The 24,544-nt window shown below is 43.4% G+C and overlaps 1 protein-coding gene across 4 annotated transcripts in view; it reads right to left on the bottom strand.

Moving 5' to 3' along the window:
* SH3RF3 (SH3 domain containing ring finger 3) overlaps positions 1-24,544 on the bottom strand; it is an 868,906-nt gene that overhangs the window by 425,222 nt on the left and 419,140 nt on the right. For all 4 annotated transcript variants that reach the window (XM_063953826.1, XM_063953827.1, XM_063953828.1 and 1 more), the window contains exon 2: positions 22,266-22,541. In XM_063953826.1, the coding sequence (XP_063809896.1) occupies positions 22,266-22,541 (276 nt within the window). The remainder of the gene's footprint in view (positions 1-22,265; positions 22,542-24,544) is intronic.

The following is a 24,544-nucleotide window of genomic DNA, read 5'->3' as shown; positions in this document are numbered from 1 at the left end:
AGAAGAGAGATGGGGCGGTAGTTAGTGGGTGATGAGGGGTCGAGGTTGGGTTTTTTGAGAATAGGCGAGACCAGAGCACGTTTGAATGGTGAGGGGAAGATGCCGGTGGAGAGGGACAGGTTAAAGAGGTGAGCAAGGTGGGAGCAGGCAGTGGGGGAGAGGGAGCGGAGAAGACGGGAGGGAAGGGGGTCCAGGGGGCAGGTGGTGGGGGGGGGAGGATAAGATGAGGGAGTGGACTTCCTTTTCTGAAGTGGGATGGAAGGAGGACAGGGTGGGATAGATGGAGGGGAGGGATAAAGGGGGCAGGGGGGTAGCAGAGGGGTGACGGCGGGAGATGTCGTGTCGAATATCCTCAATTTTGGAGATGAAGAAGGAGGCAAAGTCAGTGGCAGTGAGGGAGGATGGGAGGGGAGGAGGAGGGGGGCGAAGGAGAGTGTTGAAAGTTTCAAAGAGACGGCGTGGACAGGAGGACTGAGAAGAGATGAGTGCTTGGAAAAAGGATTGCTTGGCGAGGGAAAGAGCAGAGCTGTAGGAGGAGAGAATAAACTTGAAATGGAGGAAGTCCGCCAGAGAGTGAGATTTCCTCCAGGAGCGTTCAGCAGAGCGTAAGCATTTTTGTAAGAAACGTGTTAGTTTGGTGTGCCAGGGTCGGGGTTTGGAGCGGCGGAGGGGGACAGAGGAGAGGGGGGCCACAGAGTCGAGAGCAGCGGTTAGGGAAGAGTTATAGAAGGTGGCTGCTTGGTTGGGACAAGTCATAGTGAAAAGAGGAGAGAGGAAAGTGTCGAGGGAAGACATGAAAGTGGGGTTGAGAGACCCGAGATTGCGTCTGGTGGTGGTGGTGGGTCTGGGCGTGGAGAGGAGGGAGGATGAGAGGGTGAAAGAAAGCAGATGGTGGTCAATGGTGGTCAGAGAGAGGGAAGGGAAAGTTTGAGAAATCAGAGAGATCACATCGGTGGGTGAAGACAAGGTCGAGGGAGTGGCTGGGATTGTGAGTAGCGGTGGAGGTCCATTGAGAAAGTCCAAAGGAGGTGGAAAGGGCGAGAAGATTAGTGGAAGCGGCATTAGTGATCTCAATAGGGATGTTAAAGTCTCCGAGGATGACAGAGGGGAGGTCGGAGGAGAGAAAGTGGGGAAGCCAGGCAGCAAAGTTGTCAAGGAAAGGTGAACAGTGGCCAGGGGGGCGGTAGATCACTGCCACAAGAAGGTGAATGGGGTAGAAGAGGCGGATAGTGTGGACCTCGAAGGTGGAGAAGGTGAGAGAGGGCTCAGGTGGGATGACACGAAAGGTGCAGTTAGGGGAGAGAAGGACGCCCACGCCTCCACCCCGGCGACCATCAGTTCTGACTATGTGGGTGAAGGAGAGGCCTCCGTAGGAGAGGGCAGCAGGGGAGGTGGTGTCAGAGGAGGAGAGCCAGGTTTCAGTGATGGCGAGAAGGTGAAAACAGTGGGAGATGAAGAGGTCGTGGATAGTTGCCAGCTTGTTGCAGATTGATCTAGCATTCCAGAGTGCACAGGAGAAAGGAAGGGAGGGGACAGGGGAGATAGGGATAAGGTTGGCTGGGTTCTGAGTGTTTGTGGGTGATTTTGAATTTGGGGGGTGAGACCTGGCAGTGAGGATTGGTATGTGACAGGATACCACAATCTTTTTTTTTTATCGCCACAATCATGTACTGAATGCTTTTAGCCAGTTTAGGATTTAATCTGGCATCACTATAGTCGACACTGGAGTCAGAGTCCGTGTCGGTATCTGCTATCTGGGTAAATGAATGCTTTTATTTAATAAAGCCACATTTGCATTTAAAGCACTCAAAACATTCACCCAATCAGGAGTCGGCGGTGCCGACATGGTCACTCCCACAGCCGTTTCTGTCCCTAATCCAGCCTCCTCCTGAGAAGAGCACTCAGCCTCAGGCATGCCGACACACGTGTACCGACACCCACAGACACACTGGGCATATAGGGGACAGACCCACAGTAAAGCCTGTCAGAGAAACACAGAGGGAGTTTGCCAGCTCACAACCCAGCGCTTATCCCGGTTCTGAAAACCTTTATACAAAGCCTCAGACCTGTTAGTGCTTTTATAAATACATATATAGCACCAAAATAACTGTGCCCCCCCTGCTTTGCACCCTGTTACTTGATACAGCAGTGTAGAGGAAGGACCAGCGTCTCTGCAGCTCTGTGAAGAGAAAATGGCGCTGATGAGAGCTGTGATGACTGAGCCCCGCCCCCTTAATGGCGCGCTTCAGCCCCACTATTTTTTAGAATATTTATACTGGCGGGAGTTCGGATTTAGTCACTTTGCACTTAAAAACCACTTTGCCAGTCTTATATGAGGTTTTTAATGCTGCCCAGGGTGCTCCCCCCCGCACCCTGCACCCTGTAGTGCCGCTGTGTGTGGGAGCATGGCGCGCAGCGCGGCCGTTGGGTGGAACCTCAAAGCCGTCACTGAAGTCTTCTGATCTTCTACTACTCACCTGTCTTCTGACTTCTGGCTCTGCAAGGGGGGTGACGGCGGGCTCTGGAAACGAGCATCTAGGCGTACCTAGCGTTCAGACCCTCAGGAGCTAATGGTGTCCTGTAGACAAAGAAGCAGAGCCTTGAAACTCACGGAAGTAGGTCTGCTTCTCTCCTCTCAGTCCCACGAAACAGGGAGCCTGTTGCCAGCAGGTCTCCCTGAAAATAATAAACCTAACAAAAGTATTTTTCAGAGATACTCAGGAGAGCTCCTCAGTGTGCATCCAGTCTCACTGGGCACAGATTTTAAACTGGAGTCTGGAGGAGGGGCATAGAGGGAGGAGCCAGTTCACACCCCTTTGAAAGTCTTAAAGTGCCCATGTCTCCTGCGGATCCCGTCTATACCCCATGGTTCTTGATGTGTCCCCAGCATCCTCTAGGACGTTTGAGAAATAAACATTATCACATATTGTGGCAATTTAGGTTATTTTAGTGGATTTTACTATCCTAGTGATCAGCAAAACCTAAAAGCTTTACTGATGGCAGTGACAAGAGTTTACCCTGTCGGGTCCTATACCAGCATTGTGCCTGTGCATGTGTCGCACATGCACACAATACAAGCCAGAGGGAGCGGAGGGCTCTGGAGATGGCATCAAGGACTGAAAATAATTGTATAGAGATATGCAACGATTTTGACAAGAATGTAGGAGACATGTGTGATATCTCCTCTGATAAGTAATTGGTAAATAGGAAGGAAACATAAATTTTGCGGAAACTGCTGTTTCAGCATTACTAAAGGGCCTGAAAAGCTTGATAAATACGCCCTCAAGTGTGTTTATTAATGTGTTTCTGTAGAGTTCTGTATTCACTCAACGTTCCCATAGAATTTAATCGTATTTTCCCAAGCAATGACTCTTCTTTATGCTGCAGGCAACAATGAAATTGATGCAACGTGTAGTAAGTGCTTGTTAAAAAGTGCCTGAGTATATATTTTTTTTGGCCAATCAATGTCAAACCACATTAAAAACATGTGGTACAGTAAACGCTTTAAATTAACTTAAAGCACTGTAGCACTTATGCTGTAAAATCCATTTAACATTGTGGAAAATTATTTCAGTGCACGCCAAGAGCAAGATAATACTGTATATACATTGAAACAGACAATCCATATTGGGATGTAAATCGAATAGAGTGTATGATGTATTCATAATTGCATATCTCCCAGCTGACCCAACATAGTTGTTCAAGTTTGGTTTGAAGGCTTGGTCCTGCCTTTCTGCCAGACGTGTGTATGGGAAAGTTGGGTGGTATATCTCCTTCACCGCTGCTATGTATAAACTGTCTCACATGCTATCAGATCTCCTTATATGCCCCCAACATGCCAATCAAACATCCTTACATACTTCCACATACAGTGCCCGACTCAGACCTGACAGCTGTTGTGCGATTTCGCAAGGCGGACGATTTATTGATAAACTACGCATGCGTATGGATCGTGATGCGCATGCGCAAGGCCAAACTACAAAAAAATCCAGCATCTTTTTTGATCACTAGGTGTACGCAAGTTGATTGACAGGAAGCTGGTGTTTGGGGGTGGTAACTGGCTGTTTTCTTGGAGTGTTACGAAAAAAGCAGGCGTGCCCAAGCGTTTTCAGGGAGGGTGTGTGATGCCAGCTCCATCCCCGATCAGCCTGATTCTATCGCACTGTAGGAGCAGGTCCTGGGCTACGCACAGACTGGAAAAATAATTTGATGGTGAGTGAGTTGCAAACGGATTTGCAGCTGACTGGAGTTCGCAGAGATTTTTGCAAGGTATATGCAGACTTGCACAGGGCACATTTTCACTCTGTATGGGTGGCAACTATCTGATCACAAACCACTGCAAATTCGTAGAGGTGCGATCAGGTCTGAATTACCCTCACAGTTCAGTACTAACAATATGCCCTCAAATCTCACAATATACCGAAAAATCTCACCACAACTCCCAGACTCCTTCACATGCCCATCAGACCCCTGCATATGCTCCAAATTCCACTGCTTACCATTCATACTTTCCACCTCCTCCAAAACAGACCTACATTCCCTTAGATCCACACTCACCTCAAAAGTATCCCACATGTACTTAAGACAGGGACCTCAGATTCCACATGTAGTCCAAAACTCCACCACAGGCAACTCAGACTTCTTACATACAGTATGCCACTAATATATCTGTCAGACTTACCCACATGCCCAATATATACATATCAGGCCACCACACATGCCCATCAGACTTCCCCATTAAATCTTTACATGCCCATCAGATTTCTTCACTATATCAAAATTAACAACCATAATCTCACCTTCACATCCAAATATAGTAAAGACCATACTGAATTTCTGGACCTCAATATCTTCATCCATAGCAGACAGATGAATACCAAAACGTAAACAGCTATATTCTATTGTCAAATTAACATAATCAAAACTGTCTAACATTCCCACAGACCAATTTAATTTGTTAAGAACATACTTGCCAACTCTCCTGGAAGTCCCAAATTTGAGGGGCTTTCCCATCCTCCCAATAGAGTTAGCTAGTCTAACAGTGCCTCCTACTTCCTTAACAAAATATGCAGCTGGGAGGTTGGATGGCATTATGGCAGGGGTAGCCAACCCTGGTCCTCAAGAGCTACCAACAGTGCACATTTTCCTGGTCTCCTCACAGAATCACAAGTTAAGTAATTAGCTCCACCTGTGGATCTTTTAAAATGTGACAGTTAGTAATGACTGCACATGTTCACCTGCCAGGTGAGCTGGAAAACGTGAACTGTTGGTAGCTCTCGAGGACCAGGGTTGGCTACCACTGCATTATGGCATTAAATCATCTTAGGCCCGCCAGCTGTAAAACAAATCATGGTTTTGAACAGCTGGGGTGGGTCCAGGATAACATTTATCCCCACCCTCACAGTAAACTGCCATGGACTGCAGCTTTAGGCAGTTGAGAGTGGGGCCATCATGATGAGAATGCTGCTCCACTCTCCTTTTGGATAGGGTTGCCCCTCCAGTCTCGGGACTCTTCCATATACATTTTTAGAAAGTCAGCAAGTATGTTTAAGGCACAAGTAATCTAACATTAATAATTTCATGGAACACATGGAACAATTCTTAGAAAAAACTTATAATGAAGAATCAATGAACAAGGCCTTTGATGGATCAAAATTACAAGGCCACAACAGCCAGTTCTCCAGTGTCTCCAAAGATATACCAAAGCCCTGTATCAGGATGGCAGTTTCTCCTATACCCATGACATAATGACATTAATCATAGGGGGCCGGGCTGCTAGCTTTGGGAAGTAGAGCTCTGACCGGAGCATCCAAAGGACACTCGAGGCCGCTCCACAGGTCTCGGGTGCCTGTCAGGAGTGGCCCTGGCTGCAGTTGTCATAGGGCAGCAATGGTGCAGCCCCCATGGCCCTGTGAACTGTGTGACAGATCTGCTCCCACACCCCCAGTTACGGACCTGAGATACATAAAATCCTCAGGAAATTTCTAAAGAGGGATGAATATTTAGGCACAGTATACAGAGAAACACTTGAGAAATTGGGCTGACAGGCGCCCCTGAGTTCATCTAAAGCTTTTCCAGCGCAATACACAAAGTGGAGGGCTCTGTTCCACACTTCCACACAACTCGCTCAATGTGTATTCCTGGAGTGCAATCCATGGTGCAATCCATAAGTGCAAATAATTTGGGCAGTAATCAAAGCAAATAGCCTGTGGCTATTCACTGTCTCGTCCCTCCTCTGGCTTCTCAGGTCATGTCCTACATCAATCTCCTTTCACCCAATTATAGCTCACTCGCTGACTGTGTGGGATTGTGCTAACCGGAAGTATTTGGTCACACCACTTCCTTCCCCCACTTGTTCTGTTTTTTCATCCGAGGCATGTCCAGAAAGTAATTTATGCATTGGAGGGATGGTGCAATCAGATATTTAAACAACCTCATTCAGGATGATGACTTTCCTTCTTTATCAGATCTCCAATCTAAACTGGTCATACCCTCAATTCATTTTTTATTACTTTGGTGATCTTAGACACTATCACTCTAAGATTATTAAACAGCATCTCTCTCATAGACCCTGTAGGGAACGCCCAATTTTATATCAAAATGGGCTTGAATGAAATTGTATTATTCGCATTGGGTGATTTATCAATGTACAGTATATTATATTGTAGAAAATGTATTAGGCTGACAACTGGTTGAAACCTAATTACTCTGCTATGATAGAGCTTGTTCACAGTACAGCTGGAGGTGTCAGATACCCTTTGATGCAGAAAAACAGAGTTTGCTTGGAGAATGCATTTAAGTGCCCTAGGGGGAATCCTTCAGAGACGCTTTGGCCAGCAGGGTGCGACTTGCCCTTCCTGGGACCAGGTTGTAAAAGCCAGTACAAGCTGATTAAAAAGCCAAGAGCTTCAAAGAAACAATTAAAAGATAAGGCCATCTGCCCCTGCTAGTATGGCTCAGAGACCCCACAGTGTAAGCCGAGACTTACTTCACTTTGGCTGTGGGAGGGTTAAACTACTCCCAGGAGAGGGGGGCAAGAGGGGGCCTACAGTGGGTTTTAAATTTGAGAAATGCTGGCTGCAAGTTGTTCATTATTGGGAGGTGGTTACAGTGTGGGATTGGAGCCTATAATGTTCCAGTATATGAGGAGAGGTCTCATTCATACAGCGTTCTGTGCTACAGATGACTAGGACTGTTTTTCTCCATATTTTATTTCTGTAAGTTGTAATTACTTGTGTGACTATTTAAACTGTTATATTCTTGTTGCCTTCCTTTTTTCTGTTACAATAAGCTTTGAAGTTTTGACCTGCATTAAAATTCTTAATCTTAGTTCTGGAATTTGTGTTTTCACACCCAAAACCTCGAGATGCTCATTTTACCCAATTTTATGTAATAATAATTTTGTGTGCATGTGGGAGCAGAAGCTCACCCTGGGCGTGGTCCCTCAAAGTCGCTTGGCCTGACAGGTGCAGTGACCAGTACTTCTGCTGGTGCCAGTTATTGCGTTGATTTACCACACTCTCTGAGGTAATCAGTAAACTGTCACAGACAGCATTCGCAGATTGGCGTAACTGGGGAATCGCAGTGCTCTGAGTTGTGACAGACCCCTTAAGACTTTTGAAACGCTGTGTCTTAGACGATCTTCGACCAAAGGTCTAATCTCGAGTTTATACTCTTTGTTATAGGAAGAATCATCCTCTTTGTGTGACCCCCATAAAATTGCTTGGGAGACAGACTTGGGAGGAGCAATAGATATAGAAGATTGGTTGGTTATCTGGGAAAATGCTACCTCCAGCTCAATTTGTGTAAAAATAAAATAAAATGTTTATAAGTTGCTAAATAGATGGTACTACAGTAGGTACCATCCCGACTCATAAAAATATTCTCAGACACATTGAATAGATGTTGAAGAGGCTGCACCTCTGAAGGTACTTTCCTTCATATTTGATGCCCCAAAATTGTGATACTCTGTCAGGAAGTTTTTCATCTAATACTCCATGTTTTCCAAATTCCCATCCCTTGCGAACCTAAGTTTTCCCTCCTCCCTTTGGGGCTTTCAATGGCAACCAAGCATCAAAGCAAATTAATATGCTATATAGTTTCTGCTACTACATGTCAAATAGCTGCTGAATGTAAACAACTGGCTCCTCCTTCACTAAATTCAATAGAATTTCGAGTTCGTACACACATCGTATGGAATACATGACCAGTACACTTTCTAAATCCTCCAAGTCCTTTGAGAAGGTTTGGGGCCTCTGGCTTGTATCACAAAAATCTCCCTCTTCATTTGATTTAGGATGAGTTTCATCATCCTAAAGACTGGAATCCACCCATTTGGATCTCTTTCTCTATCTTCTTCTATATCTTTGCTTAAGTCTCTTCTTTCTTTTTTTACTGTCTTGCCACACCGTCCCCTCCCCGAGTTCCTTCCTTCCCTTTTCCACTCCTTTAGAACTACAAAACTGGTCACAATACTGTAATTTCTATTTTGATATTACTGTCTGTGCTATATTCCAGTTTATTATGTTTTTTTGGAATATGTCAGTGATTCTATTCATTGTGACCTTTCAATAAACTTTATATTTAAAAAAAGAAAATAAGAGGAAAACCACAACACAGCACCACAAAAACATGGTTACATGATTATTGTGTTCAATTATCCAAAATGTCAACAGGTACAAAAGGTCGACAGACTTAAAAGTCAATATGGAAATGTTAGACACAAAAATGGTCAACACAGGTTTTTTGTGTCATCTTGTCATCTTCAGGTAAGGTGCCTCTCTTCACTACTGCTGCACTCGGCACAGGTTTCTATTTCCAATCATAGTTCACATGGATGGTAAATGATGAAAATATGCCAAAAATAAATAAAATACTTGTGTCAACCATATGTGTGTTGACAACTGTCATGTCGATCTTTTGGACCTGTTGACCTTTTATAACTATTGACCTTTAGCATTTTCAACCTATCATCTGTCAACCTTTTGTACCTGTTGACCTAATGAATGTCGACCATATGGAATTAGCCTATTGACTGCGAACCTAATGACTGTCGATCTCTCTTCAGAACCACACCTATTCATAGTATTAGACATTAAGTAGTACATTAACTAAAGTGTGGGTTTATAGAAGTGGAGATGTGGCCCATAACAACCAATCAGATTCTAGCTATTATCTTCTAGCAGGTGCTAAATAAATGATAAGTACAATCTGATTGGTTGCTATGGGCAACATCTCCACTTTTATGAACCTGCACCTTAATAAATATACCCCTAATACTAGTACTGGGTATACCCACAAACATTCTAATGAAGACCATCAGTGCTGATGCACACTAAGGGACTTATTCATAGCGTCAATGCCGCAAGTAGCTGGCATATGTTCATTCTACGCATGCGTCCCAGTCGCATAACGCATGTGTCCTGATTGTTAATGTTCAGAGACGAAGAACAGAATTGAACACACGCTCCATGGAATTTTGTGGGTGTCCCTGAGATGACAGAGGAGTGATTAAGCAGATGTGGCCATTTTGTGGGTGTGTTGCTGTAAGCAGTGGAGCCCAAAGATGCACAACAGCTCACACAAAATTCCATACTCAGAAGGAGAAACTGCACATGCCATAGGGACAAAGACTGAGACAGGACAGCAGGGCTGACTCAGAGATGTATGCTATAGCACTGTCACTGCATCATTGTACACAGTGACTGTGCTGAAATATGCAAAAACCTCAGGAGATGTCTTTTGTAAATAGGCACCCACTCCAGACGTCTGGGATCCACTGATGTGTCCAAAGATGTAACATCGGATGCCTCTGCATGAACCTCGGACATCTCAGGTTACCCAGGATGTCCGGTTAAATCACACTGCTGTAGCCTGTGTCTGAGGATGCAGCCACTGGCTCCAGCACGCCCAGAAAATTGGGCTAAAACCCCATTTTCTGGAACATTGCTCATCACTGTCCCCATATACCAGCAGCAAGTTAATCGGGATGTGGTTAAGAATGCTGTCAGAATGTCAATGCCGGAATCCTGAAAAGGCTAGGAGACCGATGCAGGAATCCCGACAGCCGGCAACCCGACATCCGGCATCCTAACCGGGGGAAGGTTAGGATTACGCACTAAGGGAAGGGGGGGGGGGTTAGGCTGCAGGGGGGTCATTACGAGTTGTTCGCTCGTTGACGATTTTCACTATACTGCGATTAGTCGCTAACTGCGCATGCGCAAGGTACGCAGAGCGCATGCGCTTAGTTATTTTACTAAAAACTTAGCTGTTTTGCTGTAGCGTCTGAGGCGCTTTTCAGTCGCACTGGTGTTCGGTAAATGATTGACAGGAAAGGGGCGTTTCTGGGTGGTAACTCAGCATTTGCTAAAAAACGCAGGCGTGTCAGGGAAAAACGTGGGAGTGTCTGGAGAAACGGGGGAGTGGCTGGGCGAACGCAGGGCGTGTTTGTGACGTCAAACCAGGAACGAAGCGGCCTGAGCTGATCGCAGTGTAGGAGTAAGTCTCAAGCTACTCAGAAACTGCTAAGAATTTTCTATTCGCAATTCTGCTAATCTTTAGTTCGCAATTCTGCTAAGCTAAGATTCACTCCCAGAGGGCGGCGGCCTAGCGTGTGCAATGCTGCTAAAATCTGCTAGCGAGCGAACAACTCGGAATGACCCCCATGAGCCGATCTAAAAACATCCGAGATGTACGTAAACATTTGGGTTTATGTGCATCTTTGAATTAGGCCCTACGACTGCAGCACTGGCTTAAGACGCAGACAGCTGTGTCTGTGTGAGACTCAGAATCAGCCCCTAATAGTGCCAAATAAATGCCACTGAAATACTCATAAATATTCATAAAATGTGATATTGTTGTTAATATGTATTTATTTGCGAATGAATGTTTTTATGCATAATTTTTTACATTTACTGTGGATACCGTTGGGGGATTCAGAAGGTCCATAAGAGGCCCCTCAAATTTACATACTAAACTGTCTGCTATACCACAGGCTAAGATGAGAAATGTGACTGTGCCATTGAAGGACTCTTACTCTTACATAGTCTTTATGATGTAGTTTTGCCTGTGTGTTTATCCGGATACAAGGCGTATTTTCACCTTAGATTCATTTATTTTAGCAGCCTGAAAGAGGTTTTCATGAAATACCAGCCTATATTCTCTCTGTCACTAAATGCTTCAATTACAAAACAATCCCTACTGGAGAAAAGCTTCCCCCACAGCATGGTACTGTCATTCTGCTACTACAATACATTACTGTGGAAATAATCTCATATGGCAAATTGGCAGAATTAGGTTCTGTCTATAGATAGCACTTTGCATTTTGTTCAATTTTATCCCGATCAGATAGCAATTTTATTTTTCACAGCCTAAAATGATTGCCCAGCCCTGACAATTCTAAATTCACAACTGTGATTTGCAGTAGGTAAAAGCATTTTAAGACCTCAAAACAATAAATTCAAGACTGAAACTTCCAATTTACGCTCTTAACGCATTGCTATGGTAAACTATACAATGCACTGGAGTTCCCATCAGTACACATATCCTAAGCATTTGGAAATATAAGAAGCTGCTAACACCAGCATATTCAATTGTTCTGTACTGGTTGAGCATATGCCAAGCATTCAGGTAAATCACCTCCGCTCCAGATGGCTAAATGTCCTCCACCAACATCGAACAATGTTTTACAGTTTCTGTGTCAACAGTAACAATGTCAACATTCATAATATCGACATGATAATGTCTACATGGTGAAGATGCCAACAGACATGTCAACATTTTTCCACCAGGATACTGTAATAACAGCAGCCTTGTTGTTTTAGTATGTCACCGGCAAAAGAGACAGCAGTGAAAGATGCTGTTCCGCCTTGCAGCATTTCTTCACTATAGCAGGTGTTTTATCAAAAGTCAGTCTTTTGCTGAAGACCCTGCAAGAGGCCTGTGACACACAAGAACAACCAGGCTGCTGCTATTACAATATTCAGGCTATCTTCAAACTCTGACCAGGACATCGGAAGCCCATTCCCAGTTTGCACAGACCGATTGTGTCTATGTGACTGGTACCATCACCTGCTGTCCTGGGAGCATCCTGATTTCCTGGCTAAAGATGAGCAAGCCCTTTTACCTGTGGATCTCTGTGTCAGAGAGTCAGGAGTGATACAAAAATATAAGTTTCACTATTATATTAAATTGATGCTTTCAGGCAGTTTTGACACCTAATACAAAGAACAGAATGAATAAATATACCGAAGAGATTACATGTCAGATTGTATACTGACTATACACAATACGTGTTTTTAATTTCATTCTGTTCATTATATGAGTGTGAATAACAGGACTTTGCATACAGCATTGTACATTCCTTTGTGCATCATATATCCTGTTGGTCAGTAACCTAATCAGTTTGTGACCTTTAGGATTATTCCCTTTTATGATATTGTCACATCTGAGGCTGCTCAGTAGCCCTATAAGTATGTGACCTTCAGGTGGGTCAGTAGCCTTAACGGACTGGACAATCAATAGAATAATAGCGCTAATTGGTCATAAATGAGATAGATAGGTCAAATTACTTGTTTTAATTCATAATAAAATCAATATAATCGCTTTTTGTGTGTGAGGTCTGACCAACCTCCTAATTAGCTGCTGTGTTGAACCTCCCCAATCAGCTCCTGGAGAGAATTACAATTTGGTAGTTTCTCCTTTCTCTACATTAACGGACTGGACAGCCTGGATGAACCACTGACTGCAGAAGTGGCAGGATGCTCTGAATATAACTCAGCCTCTAGACACAGAGGGCGAGGCTCCTGAGTATGCTGATGTGATTGCTGTATTGAACATCTGCTGAATTGATCAATAACCTTGGCTAAGTATACAATAAATTCATACACTTTTTATATATTCAAGTTGTTTGTTAAAGTACTTTCTGGGAATCCACCCATCTGGGTCTCTGCGAACTTAACCCACCTGTAACACAGAGTAACCTATAACTGCTTATCATCAAAGCCATCGACCTAAAACTATTGGAGACCATGGTGTTTGGTTACTAGCACCCAGCACTTACAGAGTGGTTCTCTTAAAACCGCTCTCCTGGTCATTAGTGGTGCATTTCTTTAAACCGCTTCTAATGTTAGGATGTCTACACTAGTGCTTCATCAGCAATGGACCCCACCAGTGCCGGTTATGTCATGACTTTAACACTTTATGGACTACCGATAATACCTTCTATAGCAGGTATACAATTCATTATTTAGCCGAATGGAGCATCTTTCCATTATAGTCTCACAAAATGTAGAAATTCCGCGCTTCAATGTTAGGATAAAAAACAATATAGTAATAACATTCCAGCTGATTGTCGCAACCAATATAGAACAATCCTAATGGTCTCACTCAAGGCCACTTTATGCTTCTAATTTTTTTAGACAGAACATCCGAGATTAGTCACAGAAGGGAAGGGGGGGATTTGGATATAAATATAGTGGATATACTAAGCTTATTTAAGAAATCATGTATCCAGTGGAATCCACCTTTTATCAATTAGAGTGACAGTACTATCAAAACAATCACCCGATAAGTGATGGAAAGTTATAACTGCTCACACATGTACGCTTACATGGGTAATGTGGGTAGTAAGCATATAAAGGTAGCTTTAAAACATCTGGATTTGTTGTCCACTCCCAGTTGTAGGGTACAACAGCTATTCAAACCCAGAGTCACTTTATGTATCAGTACTGACAAAGATGTTTACATGAATGTTTACATAGAAATTTCTTGTTTAAGACATATAAAGGTTTCTTTGTCTCTTGCAGTGACCATCCAATTGGACACTACCTGTACTTGGGTGCCATGCGGCTTTGAATATCTGATGGTGCTTTAAGCTCAATTGCTACATGAGCTTGGAATTTCAGTTGCCCTTCAAGAGTCTTCCTTGCCAGGGTGGGCTCATGTATAACCACTGCTCCTCTGTTTGCCTTGAACACCTTGCTGTCACTTTGAAAATAAGCCGGTGAATGTCCATGTAGGCATAAATACTCCTTCACTGAGGATCTGCATATAGAAACTGTTGCAGTTCCAATGTGGCATTGCAGTACAATGCCACAGCAGCAGGGAAAAGCAGATGCTGAAGTGTGCGACTCCAAATCAGTCCCAAAAAGTACAAGCTTCCTCCACCTTAGAACAACCCGTTTCATTAAATAAAGCTTTGATGATTTTCTCCTAAAGTAGTGCTTGGTTTAGTCTAACTTGTATCTTAAAATAATCATGATCAAGGTCACATTGATACAGTACTGTCTTTATTGCATAGAGCTACTCACCATCAGCTGACATAGGGGGTATGCAATTTTTTGACTAGTCGAAAAAAACAGAGCTTTTCACTATTCTTAGGGTGAATGGGGATTCACCCTATGCAATAGCAAAGCCGGATTTTCGCCTAGGCGAAAAATGTTGCAGGGGCGGAATCCACGTATTTTCCGTCAAAACCGCAGGTTATTTTCGCAGATTTTGAGGCATGTTTCACCAATGCATTTTCACTTAAACAAAAAGGTGAAAAGGCATTGGCGAAAAGGCCTTCAAAATGGCCCTAATTGAATACTCAGTGGGGCTAATTCATTAGCTTCGAAATGATTGGAGCTAATTGCTTACCCCTCATAGTCACGTAGTCAGAGTTCTACAGTGGTATGCCAGAGCTGGACATCAGTATAATGTATTTTACATCTGCTACAGGGCTGGTCTAAGTGTGCCCTGATGATGAGGACTAGTAGGAGATCAAGAGTACAGTATGACTAGGGGGTGGGCACACCAGTACAAGCGGGCTGATAGATATATATATATATATATATATATATATATATATTTATATATATATATTTCCATATGTATCCCCATATATCTATTATTCATATAGGGCGAGATGCCTGTTGCAACTTGTACATTCCGCCACATGTAGATAGTCCCATGCTTACATACTTTTTCCTGAATTTTGGGTCTCAATTCACTAATAGTGTTGAAGTAGTTAGGATTGGATTTGTATTTTTGTGGCAATGGAACAGGATTAAATGAGCAAATCAAACACTGATGGATGTTGCGAGGCATGGTGCGGGTCACTCATGTTGGACCTCTGTCATGTTTTTTTTACTCAGATTGCATTCTTTTACCTGCATTTTGTTTCTTAATTCCCTAATAGTGTACTGATTTATTGTATCACAAAGAAATTTATAAAGTAGATAAAGACGCATATTTTAATAAAAAGTTGTATGGAGAGGCTATGTCATAAAGTCTGTGGTACATCAAACAGGACTATTTGCCGCAATTTGAGGATGTGGACACATCTATATGCCAAATTCCATCCAACTCTGAAACAGACTCCTTGTTCTAAAATACTAAATAATCCAACAGTGTTCCATTGCTGATCTACACATGTCACCTTATTACAGTGCATTACTTAAACAGAATGCTAAACTGTAAATTTATCCACTTGTTCATTTCTACAACCTTTCACCTTAAATAGCAGTACTATACTTACTATTGAGAGGAAAAAGTCCGCTGTGGATGCTTCTTGTCATCATCATTTTCTTACAGCGCCCTACAGAGCATTTGATGTTATTCTTTTCTAGTACTCTCTGGCACCTCATGTACAATCCACTTCATCAGCAGCTCAAAGTTTTCCCCAATTAAACTTCTGCACTGCTCATTGTATGGATACTGACCTTCCTAGATGAGATTTGTCACTAAAGTATATGATCTCACCCTGCCTTTTGTCTGCTAAGTGAAGTAGCTATTTTCTATTCTGTTCACCTTTATTTCAGGCTCCTGAAATACATTTTTTTTTTACAATTTGTAGCCTGCTTCTTAATGTAAATATTCATTACTTCAATATAGGAAGCCAATTGCCATATTGTTCCCTTTCATTCTTATTATTAACTTTTTTCCATATTATCATCATCATCATCAACATTTATGAGACATCACAAATGATGCAGTACTGTAGAGTCAGACACACATAAAACAGAAGCTTACAGTACCAGCTACATTATACAAATACATATAGGAGCAAGAGTAGACACAATAGTATCAGTATGATATACAAGATCCGGGTCTCCCATATCCAAAATGCCAGAAGTATTTTGGATTTTGGATGTTTCCGTATTTTGGAATATTTGCATACCATAATGATATATCTTGGGAATGGGACCCAAGTCTAAGCACAGAATGTATTTCTGCTTCATATACACCATATACACACAGCCTGAAGGTCATTTTATACCATTTTTTTAAATAATTTTGTGCATGAAATAAGTTTGTGTACATTGAGCCATCAGAAAGCAAAGGTGTCACTATCTAAGTTGAACAAAAAAAAAATGGATTTTGGAATATTTTGAATTTTGGGATTTTGGGATCACTGTCGATGTAGGTGTTGTCTATGTTGCGTGGTCGATGTTAGCGTTGTCGAACTAGCGAGTGCCGATCCATCGACCGGATACCATATAGGACACTCAACCTCTAATGGCAATTCAATCAGAAGACACAGTGCAGAGTAAAAATAAAACTTTAATGAGAAGGAGATGAGGAGCCCCAGATAAAAGATAACATGAGAGGGGTATACAAAGAAGCCTTGAAACCTTATATACTATAGCAGAGGTTTTCAAACGCGGTCCTCAAGGCACCCCAACAGTCCAGGTTTTAGGTATATCCATGGCTCAGCACAGATGGTTAAACCAAATTGACTGAGGGGCTAATTAAGCCACCTGTGGCCAAGCATGGATAACCTTAAAACCAGGACCGTTGGGGTACCTTGAGGACCACATTTGAGAACCTCTGTATTAGAGAGTGAAGAACAAATGCAGACAAGGTGGTGGGTAATGAGTGGATGCGTCAGGACTGGAGTAGCATCAGGAAGGTCTATGTAAAAGTTCGTCAACTTTTATGGGGTGGACGGGGTAGGCAAACATCAATAGGTGAGTTTTAAATGAATGATGGAAATTATGACTATATATGTCCTTTTTCTTCTATATATTATATTATGTAGAATGTAAAATAATTTTTATTCAAAAATACAAATGATGATACCTTTCAAAGCCAACAAAGTCAAATGAGGCTAAGTGAGATTAGCTACACACAGGCACTTTCTATATATGAACTATTAAAACAGTGCCCAACATAAAACTCTGTCTACTTTGAAGTTTGATATGTACCAACTTATATAAAAAATTAGTATTACCTCTTCTAAGGTGCATTTTATTGGCATTCTGAACAAGCATGAAAAGCAACGTTACAAGGTTTTCTTTGTGTAACTATCTACCTATCTGCTTAAGACTTTCATGAATGGCGGTGAGGCTCACGAAAATTGGGTGGCACTCCCAACCCCTTTAGAGAGTGGACAAGTCTCCTGGAGCCGCCCTCATCCTGCCACCCTGTCGCCCACTTACCAAGTAAAGTGGGTGAACCACGTGGCCAATGATGCAATTCATGCTGAATCGCATCATCATAGCCACGCCTCCACTGCACAATGCCAGTAATCTCTGCATTTTATATCAGGGGCGTGGCTACGATGATTCAATAATGCAGCCACGGCCCACCCACAGCTTCTTGCACCACGTCAACCCATTGTCTATCCCCTATGCCTAGCCATGCCCCCCACATCGCCAACCGCTGTGCCAACCTGGCTCTCCCTTCCTAGAGGAGGCATCCAGAATATCGGCATCTATGTTTTGGAGTCTATTTATAAAATAATACTTGCGGGATATACAAGTGTCTTGAGGGGGTACCCACAAATATTAAACAACCTCTGATTGTACCATGGATGGACCACAGCAGATATTTCTGGTATCTGCTTTGGCTCTTCTAAATTCTGCAGTAGAAGCAGCCCCCATAGATTTCTAACAGGGCTGCTGGGATGTTGGATTTACCAGGTTCCAGAGTACGAAGTATTCCAGAGCTTGGCTCCAGCAGCTAATATTCATATGACGTTAACTTCTGCAGCCTTTTGACTTCTTTCTGCAGAAATTACCAGTGGGATTCCTTAAGAACTCTCCCTGGATATAGCCGCCAGTGACGTGCGGTGAGGTCAGGGGCTGGGGAGGCACTGCAGCTAAACACCCCCCCTCCCCGGAAAAAAAAGCGCAGTCCCCCCACACCGCTAAAACCAGCTCCAGGCAGAACCAGCCAGTGGGGGTAATGCCATAGCAGGGGAGACACTCAGTGTGGGGTCCCCCTGCCATGCCATTAAACACCCCCCAAACCAGTCAGCCCAGGGCTGGAATTCCTCGGAAGGTGGGGCCCCCAAAAAATGAAAATGGGGTCCCCCCTCCCGAGCAATAACCAGCACTGGGCTAATAGCCCAGTGCTATGCCCCGCACCCCTGGTGGCGGTGGGTGCGGGGTTCATTGTATGCTAATACTGTTCTTTACAGGTGGCCTACAGGTCCCAGCAAGCCTGTCCCAGCATGCTGGCACTTGGAGAACCACAAGTGCCAGCATGCCCGGACATAAATGGCCCACTGGCACCTGTAGTCCACCTGTAAAGAATAGTAATATTGTTCTTTACAGGTGGCCTACAGGTCCCAGCAAGCCTGCCCCAGCATACTGGCACTTGGAGAACCACAAGTGCCAGCATGCCCGAACATAAAGGGCCCGCTGGCACCTGTAGTTCACCTGTAAAGAAAATATTTAAAAAAACACACTACACGTACTTTAAAAAAACCTTTATTAAACAGGGTCTTCACCTGGGGGCGGCGGCCTTTAAGCTCTTTTGCGTGGCCGCCGCCTTCCCAGGGCTTCCGGCGCCTTTACCTCGGGGGGCGCCATCTCCCCAGGGCTTCTGGCGTCTTCCTCCGCCGTCTACACCTGGGAGGCGGCGGTCTTTAAGCTCTTTTGCATGGCCGCCGCCTTCCCAGGACTTCCAGCGTCTTCACCTGGTGGGCGGCGGCTGCTAAGCTCTTTTGCATAGCCGCCGCCTATCCAGGACTTCCACGGCGTCTTCGGTCTTCAGGGGCTCTTCTCAGCTCCTCCTCCGCCGTCGGACTGACAGCCGCTGCCTCGCGCTGGCTTATATAAGTCAGCGGAGGGGGCGGGGCGATGACGCGGCGAGCCATGATTGGCTCGCGGCGGCCATCTTGAATTTCAAAAATGACGCTGAGGCGCCATTTTTGAAATGGGTACCGCTTCCGCTGCCAAACTCTGCAGAACTGTCCGTACTGCCGCGTCCCACCGCCGCTACCGCCGCCCGCATCTCCACCGCCAGCACCTCCGCCGCCCACACCTCCGCCGCCACCGACCCCCACACAGTGATTGACAGCGGATCCAGTGACGGATCCGCTGGCCAATCACTGTGGCCTCACTCACAGGGACGTGCTTTCATAGGTTCAAAGCACGTCCCTGTAGGAAAGTGGCACCTCTAATGGTGCCGCTTTCCCATGCAATTTCAATGGGCTTTTCCTGCCCATTGCTAGGCCCCGCCCGCGCCCGCCCCCTGCTCCCATATCTTTTCTCAATCACTACGGGAGGCACCACGATCGGTGCCTCCCAAAATAATTCTGCACACTTTAATGATGAGTAAAATAATAAAGAAGATACTTATGTGTCATAAGTATCTTCTTTGTATTATTTTACTCATTAATGACAGGGGAGGCACTGCCTCCCCTGCCTCCCCTGACTGCACGTCCCTGATAGCCACTGCTCATGAAGTAACGCCATGGCTTCCTTATAGAGGAGTGAAGTGATTGCTAATACGATCACTACACTTATAGCACACTGCAGGGACGTGCTCCTTTCCAAGCCCCTTTCTTTTTGTGTGTATCTTAAAACATTGTGTCAAATATTAATCTCTTACTGCCATGCATAGCGTCAAAAATAAATTATAATTATTGGGCCTTATTAATAAATATGCCCATTGTGCTGTATGTTCTTTGCTTTTTTATTTTTTTACAGCCAGTCTGAACACAAATGATTGCTTTTCTAGCACATAGTTGTCTGATATGATAACTATCTTCAAACAATACAGTTAGAGTTCCGCAATAGCTAGAGATTTGCAGACTATTTAATTTTTTACAGGGCCATTTAAGGCCTCAAAGTTAGAGCTGTATGATAACTGGTGCTGCAGTATCTCCTTTACTTGCCTTCAGCTTATCATTAAACAGAATCATGAACAAATCAATGAGCTTTCTAGAAAACAATTAGGAAGTTCCATACATATTTTTGTTAATCCTTTAGTCTTCTGCAGTAAATTTTCAGCTAACATGTTGCTTATTTTGTTAATCTTATATTAACCAATGTAAATTTATTAAAGTGCAAAAATTACAAAGACAACGGGCAGAATTTAACTGTTTTGCCTTCTAAAGTGCTTTTAAAATGACGGGAGAATGCGGGGCGCAATTCAATTGTATTTTATTTTCACTGATCGCGCCCATAAATGATGGGTTTAGCTGTGTAAAGCAGCTAAAACTGGCCAAAGTGCTGGGCACGATCGCAATAATTGCTGTTTGGCTGCCCTAATGGGTAATTTTTTCATGCATTTCAGCTTGCCAACCCTGGGGCGTGCAAGCTGAAATGCAGACACTGGCAGCCACCACGCCTGAGTGGACCTACAATTGAATAGCTCCATATGGGCGCCATCTAGTGGCTGCCGTCTGACGAAAAATTTAACTCTGCCCAATATGTCTTTTTCATGCATAATTCACTATAGGAGCACGCCCAATTACCCACATTCCACTTTTTAAATTTGTCCCAAACCTTTGTGGAATTTTGGGTATAATGCAAATCATGAAAAGAATAAAAATCTCACTTCATAGTTCTGCATATTGGCACTATTCCTTATTCATTTAAAATTTTGGAATTTTGTCCTAAAATATTTCTCAGTTAAACCTCATCTATGTCCTTAATACACGATGATGGGGAGGGGACATTAGGACTGTCCTTATTGCAGGTGTTGGTTACTCTTACAGATGGGTCCACGGTTATCTTGACTAGTTTGCTGCGCCTAGGCACAACATGGTTTATTAACATAAACCCTTCATCTATTGTTCTCAGGTGCAATACAATACAGAGAACAATACAGCAGGGGATTAAGTCTGACTACCCAGTCTCAGTTAATCCTTTTAAAGGTCAAGATAAACATGGACCCATCTGTATGTGTTGGAATGTTTGCAGGTGGTTGCTACACAAGCCCATTCCATTGAAAGTACAGACTTACCAGTAGGTCAAGAGAACCCATATAACCTGCTGGTAAGGAATGAGATATGAGAAGCTCTATAACACACCACAGTCATACGTATGTGCACCCATGACCCATCCCTTGAATTTCAGTTAACTATCTAATTCCTCAAATGAAAAGTTTGATTATGCTTTCTTTATGGAGAGTATGTTGTGCCAAGTCAAATTTTAATAGAAAACCCCCATTCTGTACATCTCCTCCCATCAAAGGACACAAACTTTTACACATCTTAATATTGTCAAATAGCATATGTCCTACACTGGTGCATTTCTCACTTACATACATGACCCTTAATGTTACTATGTACCACTCCTTTTAAGTAGACCAATATGGATATAGAATAGTTAAAAAGATGGCGAAATCCATTCAGTGTGAGAGTTTGAGTTTTAAGCCCCGTACACACAGAGGAGATGTGTGCTGAGCGATCTAGCACAGACCGCTCAGTACACATCTCTCCCCCCACTCAGTACTCAGCACGATGTATGCGGAGCGAGGGGGGAAGCGGACGGGGGGGAGCTCATTTCACCCAGCGGTGAAATTAGCTATCTCACTAGGGGGGTAATTCTGAGTTGATCGCAGCAGGATTTTTGTTAGCAGTTGGGCAAAACCATGTGCACTGCAGGGGAGGCAGATATAACATGTGCAGAGAGAGTTAGATTTGGGTGGGTTATTTTGTTTCTGTGCAGGGTAAATACTCGCTGCTTTATTTTTACACTGCAATTTAGATTGCAGAGTGAACACACCACACCCAAATCTAACTCTCTCTGCACATGTTATATCTGCCTCCCCTGCAGTGCACATGGGTTTGCCCAACTGCTAACAAAAATCCTGCTGCGATCAACTCAGAATTACCCCCTAGATTTGGAATGCATGCATGCCAAATCTAGAGCCGGTGATAGCGACGCGCGGGACCGCGCATCGCTGTCGCCAGCACCCTACACACGGAGAGATCAGTGCTTAATTTCTAAGCAATCTAGACAGATTGCTTAGAATTTAGACACGGATCTTTCCGTGTGTACCCCCCTATAGAATCTTAATGTAGACCATATTCTTTTTTTCTTTACCTTGGTAAATGTTAAGCAATCCTTATCCTGATCTTTATCCTTGATTTCAAAGTCATAAAGTGCTTTGCCTTGTGGGAGAGGCTGAGTAAGAGGCTTTATGCACTGGATGTAGCTTGCTGGAAAGAAGCCACGATTTCCATTCAACTCTCCGTGGTACCAGTTCTCATCTACCTTCCGTCGCAGAATGATGACGTCACCCTTGTTGAACTTGAGATCCCCGGGTTCCTTTCCTTCATAGGTGTACAGTGCTCGTCCGCATGGCAGCTGAGAAATATTCTAAGAAAGAAAAGAGCAATTTTAAAATAAATGAAATATGAAGCGTATGTTGAACTTACAGAAAGATATTAAAGATTCTTATTGATTTTATTATAAATATAGCACATGCTTAATTCAGTGTGTTTCAAATTGTCTTTATATAGAGTACTAGCTGTTCTACCCATTATTTGCACGGGAGTTTCTGATTTTCACAATTGTAAATATAAATGAGTGTAAAAAATTTGATAAATCTATGAAGATGTAAATTTGAGATGTGTTAATGTAAGTAAATATTCATTCATGGTTCTTGGCGTTACCCGAGGAGCACCCATAGCAGATATGGTAAAAATTCACAGGACCATTGTTGCAGTTTATTCAATTCTACCCACTGGAGGTGGAATCCAAATTTTGATTGGATTGTCCGTTTGGGCGTTATCGTTCACGCAGCGCATGCCAGGCATTGGTAATGATGGCATTATGTCAACCACCTGTTCATCCCCTTAGGGGAGGTTTTTTATAATTCTATTTATGTAGTTTTCCTATTTCCCACCTGAAGAATACCTATGTTAAATTTCAGTTTCCTAACATATCGGTAGGTAAGAAAATTGGTGATGAATCAGTCAGTCAGCTTTCACATTTATATCAAGTATATATATATATATATATATATATATATATATATATATATAGATATCTTCAAGAAAAAAAATCTACTTTTTGCCGACTACTTTATTATTATATGAGAATCTTATCATCATCATCATCATCATCATCATCATCATCATCATCATAGTTTATGCAGTGTCAGACAGGCAAGTAAACAGTTAAGCAGATTAAAACAAAAGCAATATAAGCATAATGAACATACATGTCATGTGAGAACAGTTGTTCATCAAGACACAACGTGTGTCAGAACAGGTTCAGTTCAGAGCATATACAAATCATATAATGACCATACAGTGTGAGATAGCACAAAAAATGGATGTTGTGTAACTGGGAAGATGTAAGGGAACAGATGTGAGACATGAAGTTGTGAGGGCCCTGCATGTGAGAGCTTGCAATCTACAGAGATGTGGCAGAGGGAGGCAAGGATGTTGGCAGGTCATGGGCTTATGTGTCAAGAGGAGGTGGGGCAGGAAATAGTTAAGAGATGGGTTTTAATGGACTGTTTGATGAACTGAAGGTTGAAGGAGAGCCTGGTCTGGTGCGATAGGGAGTTCCACAGGGATGGAGCAGTTAATTTTAGGGTGATAGAATATGAGAATGTTGCCAGGGGGAAAAGAGATCAGAAAGGGTGGAAGGAGAAGTATCTTGAGACAAGATGGCAGGCTCGGACTAGCACATAGGGGTACAGGGGAAACCACCGTCGGGACCCACTGCATGGGGGCCCACCCTCTCAATTATACATTATGAATATGTTACATTATACTGCACAGGACTATGTGTATTTTCTACAGTACATTGCTGTTATTAATCTGGTACATTATCATGCATGCACTAGCAGTATTTACTATAGATATTATTTATCAAGGAGCCCAGACCATGCACTAATGGTTAGCCAAGCTTCTAAGAATGGGCCCCTACCACTGCATTTCCCCGGTGGGCCCTTCATGCCCCAGTCCGACACTGCAAGAGGGTCTCTTTGTTAAACTCTTTTCACGGAAAACTGGCATTTGTGGAGGGTTTTCATATCACTGCATTTCCCCGGTGGGCCCTTCATGCCCCAGTCCGACACTGCAAGAGGGTCTCTTTGTTAAACTCTTTTCACGGAAAACTGGCATTTGTGGAGGGTTTTCATATTAATTACTTTTCCTCCAATACATTAAGAGGGTATAGCAGCGGACATCAATGAGATCATCTCATTTTTTATCACAAATTAAGTCTATAGGTGCTGCAATTTGGACACGTACCAAGCTCCAAAAAAAATAGCATTGGCTAAAGTTAAGCTCTGATGCCTAAGAACATCTTTTCATGCAATTAGCCAATGTAGCACAGACACATAAGCAATCACTTGGCTTTTATAC

The sequence above is a fragment of the Pseudophryne corroboree genome, chromosome 2 (assembly GCF_028390025.1).
Source record: "Pseudophryne corroboree isolate aPseCor3 chromosome 2, aPseCor3.hap2, whole genome shotgun sequence".
Taxonomy (NCBI): domain Eukaryota; kingdom Metazoa; phylum Chordata; class Amphibia; order Anura; family Myobatrachidae; genus Pseudophryne; species Pseudophryne corroboree.
This window is presented reverse-complemented; position numbering and strand designations above follow the sequence as displayed.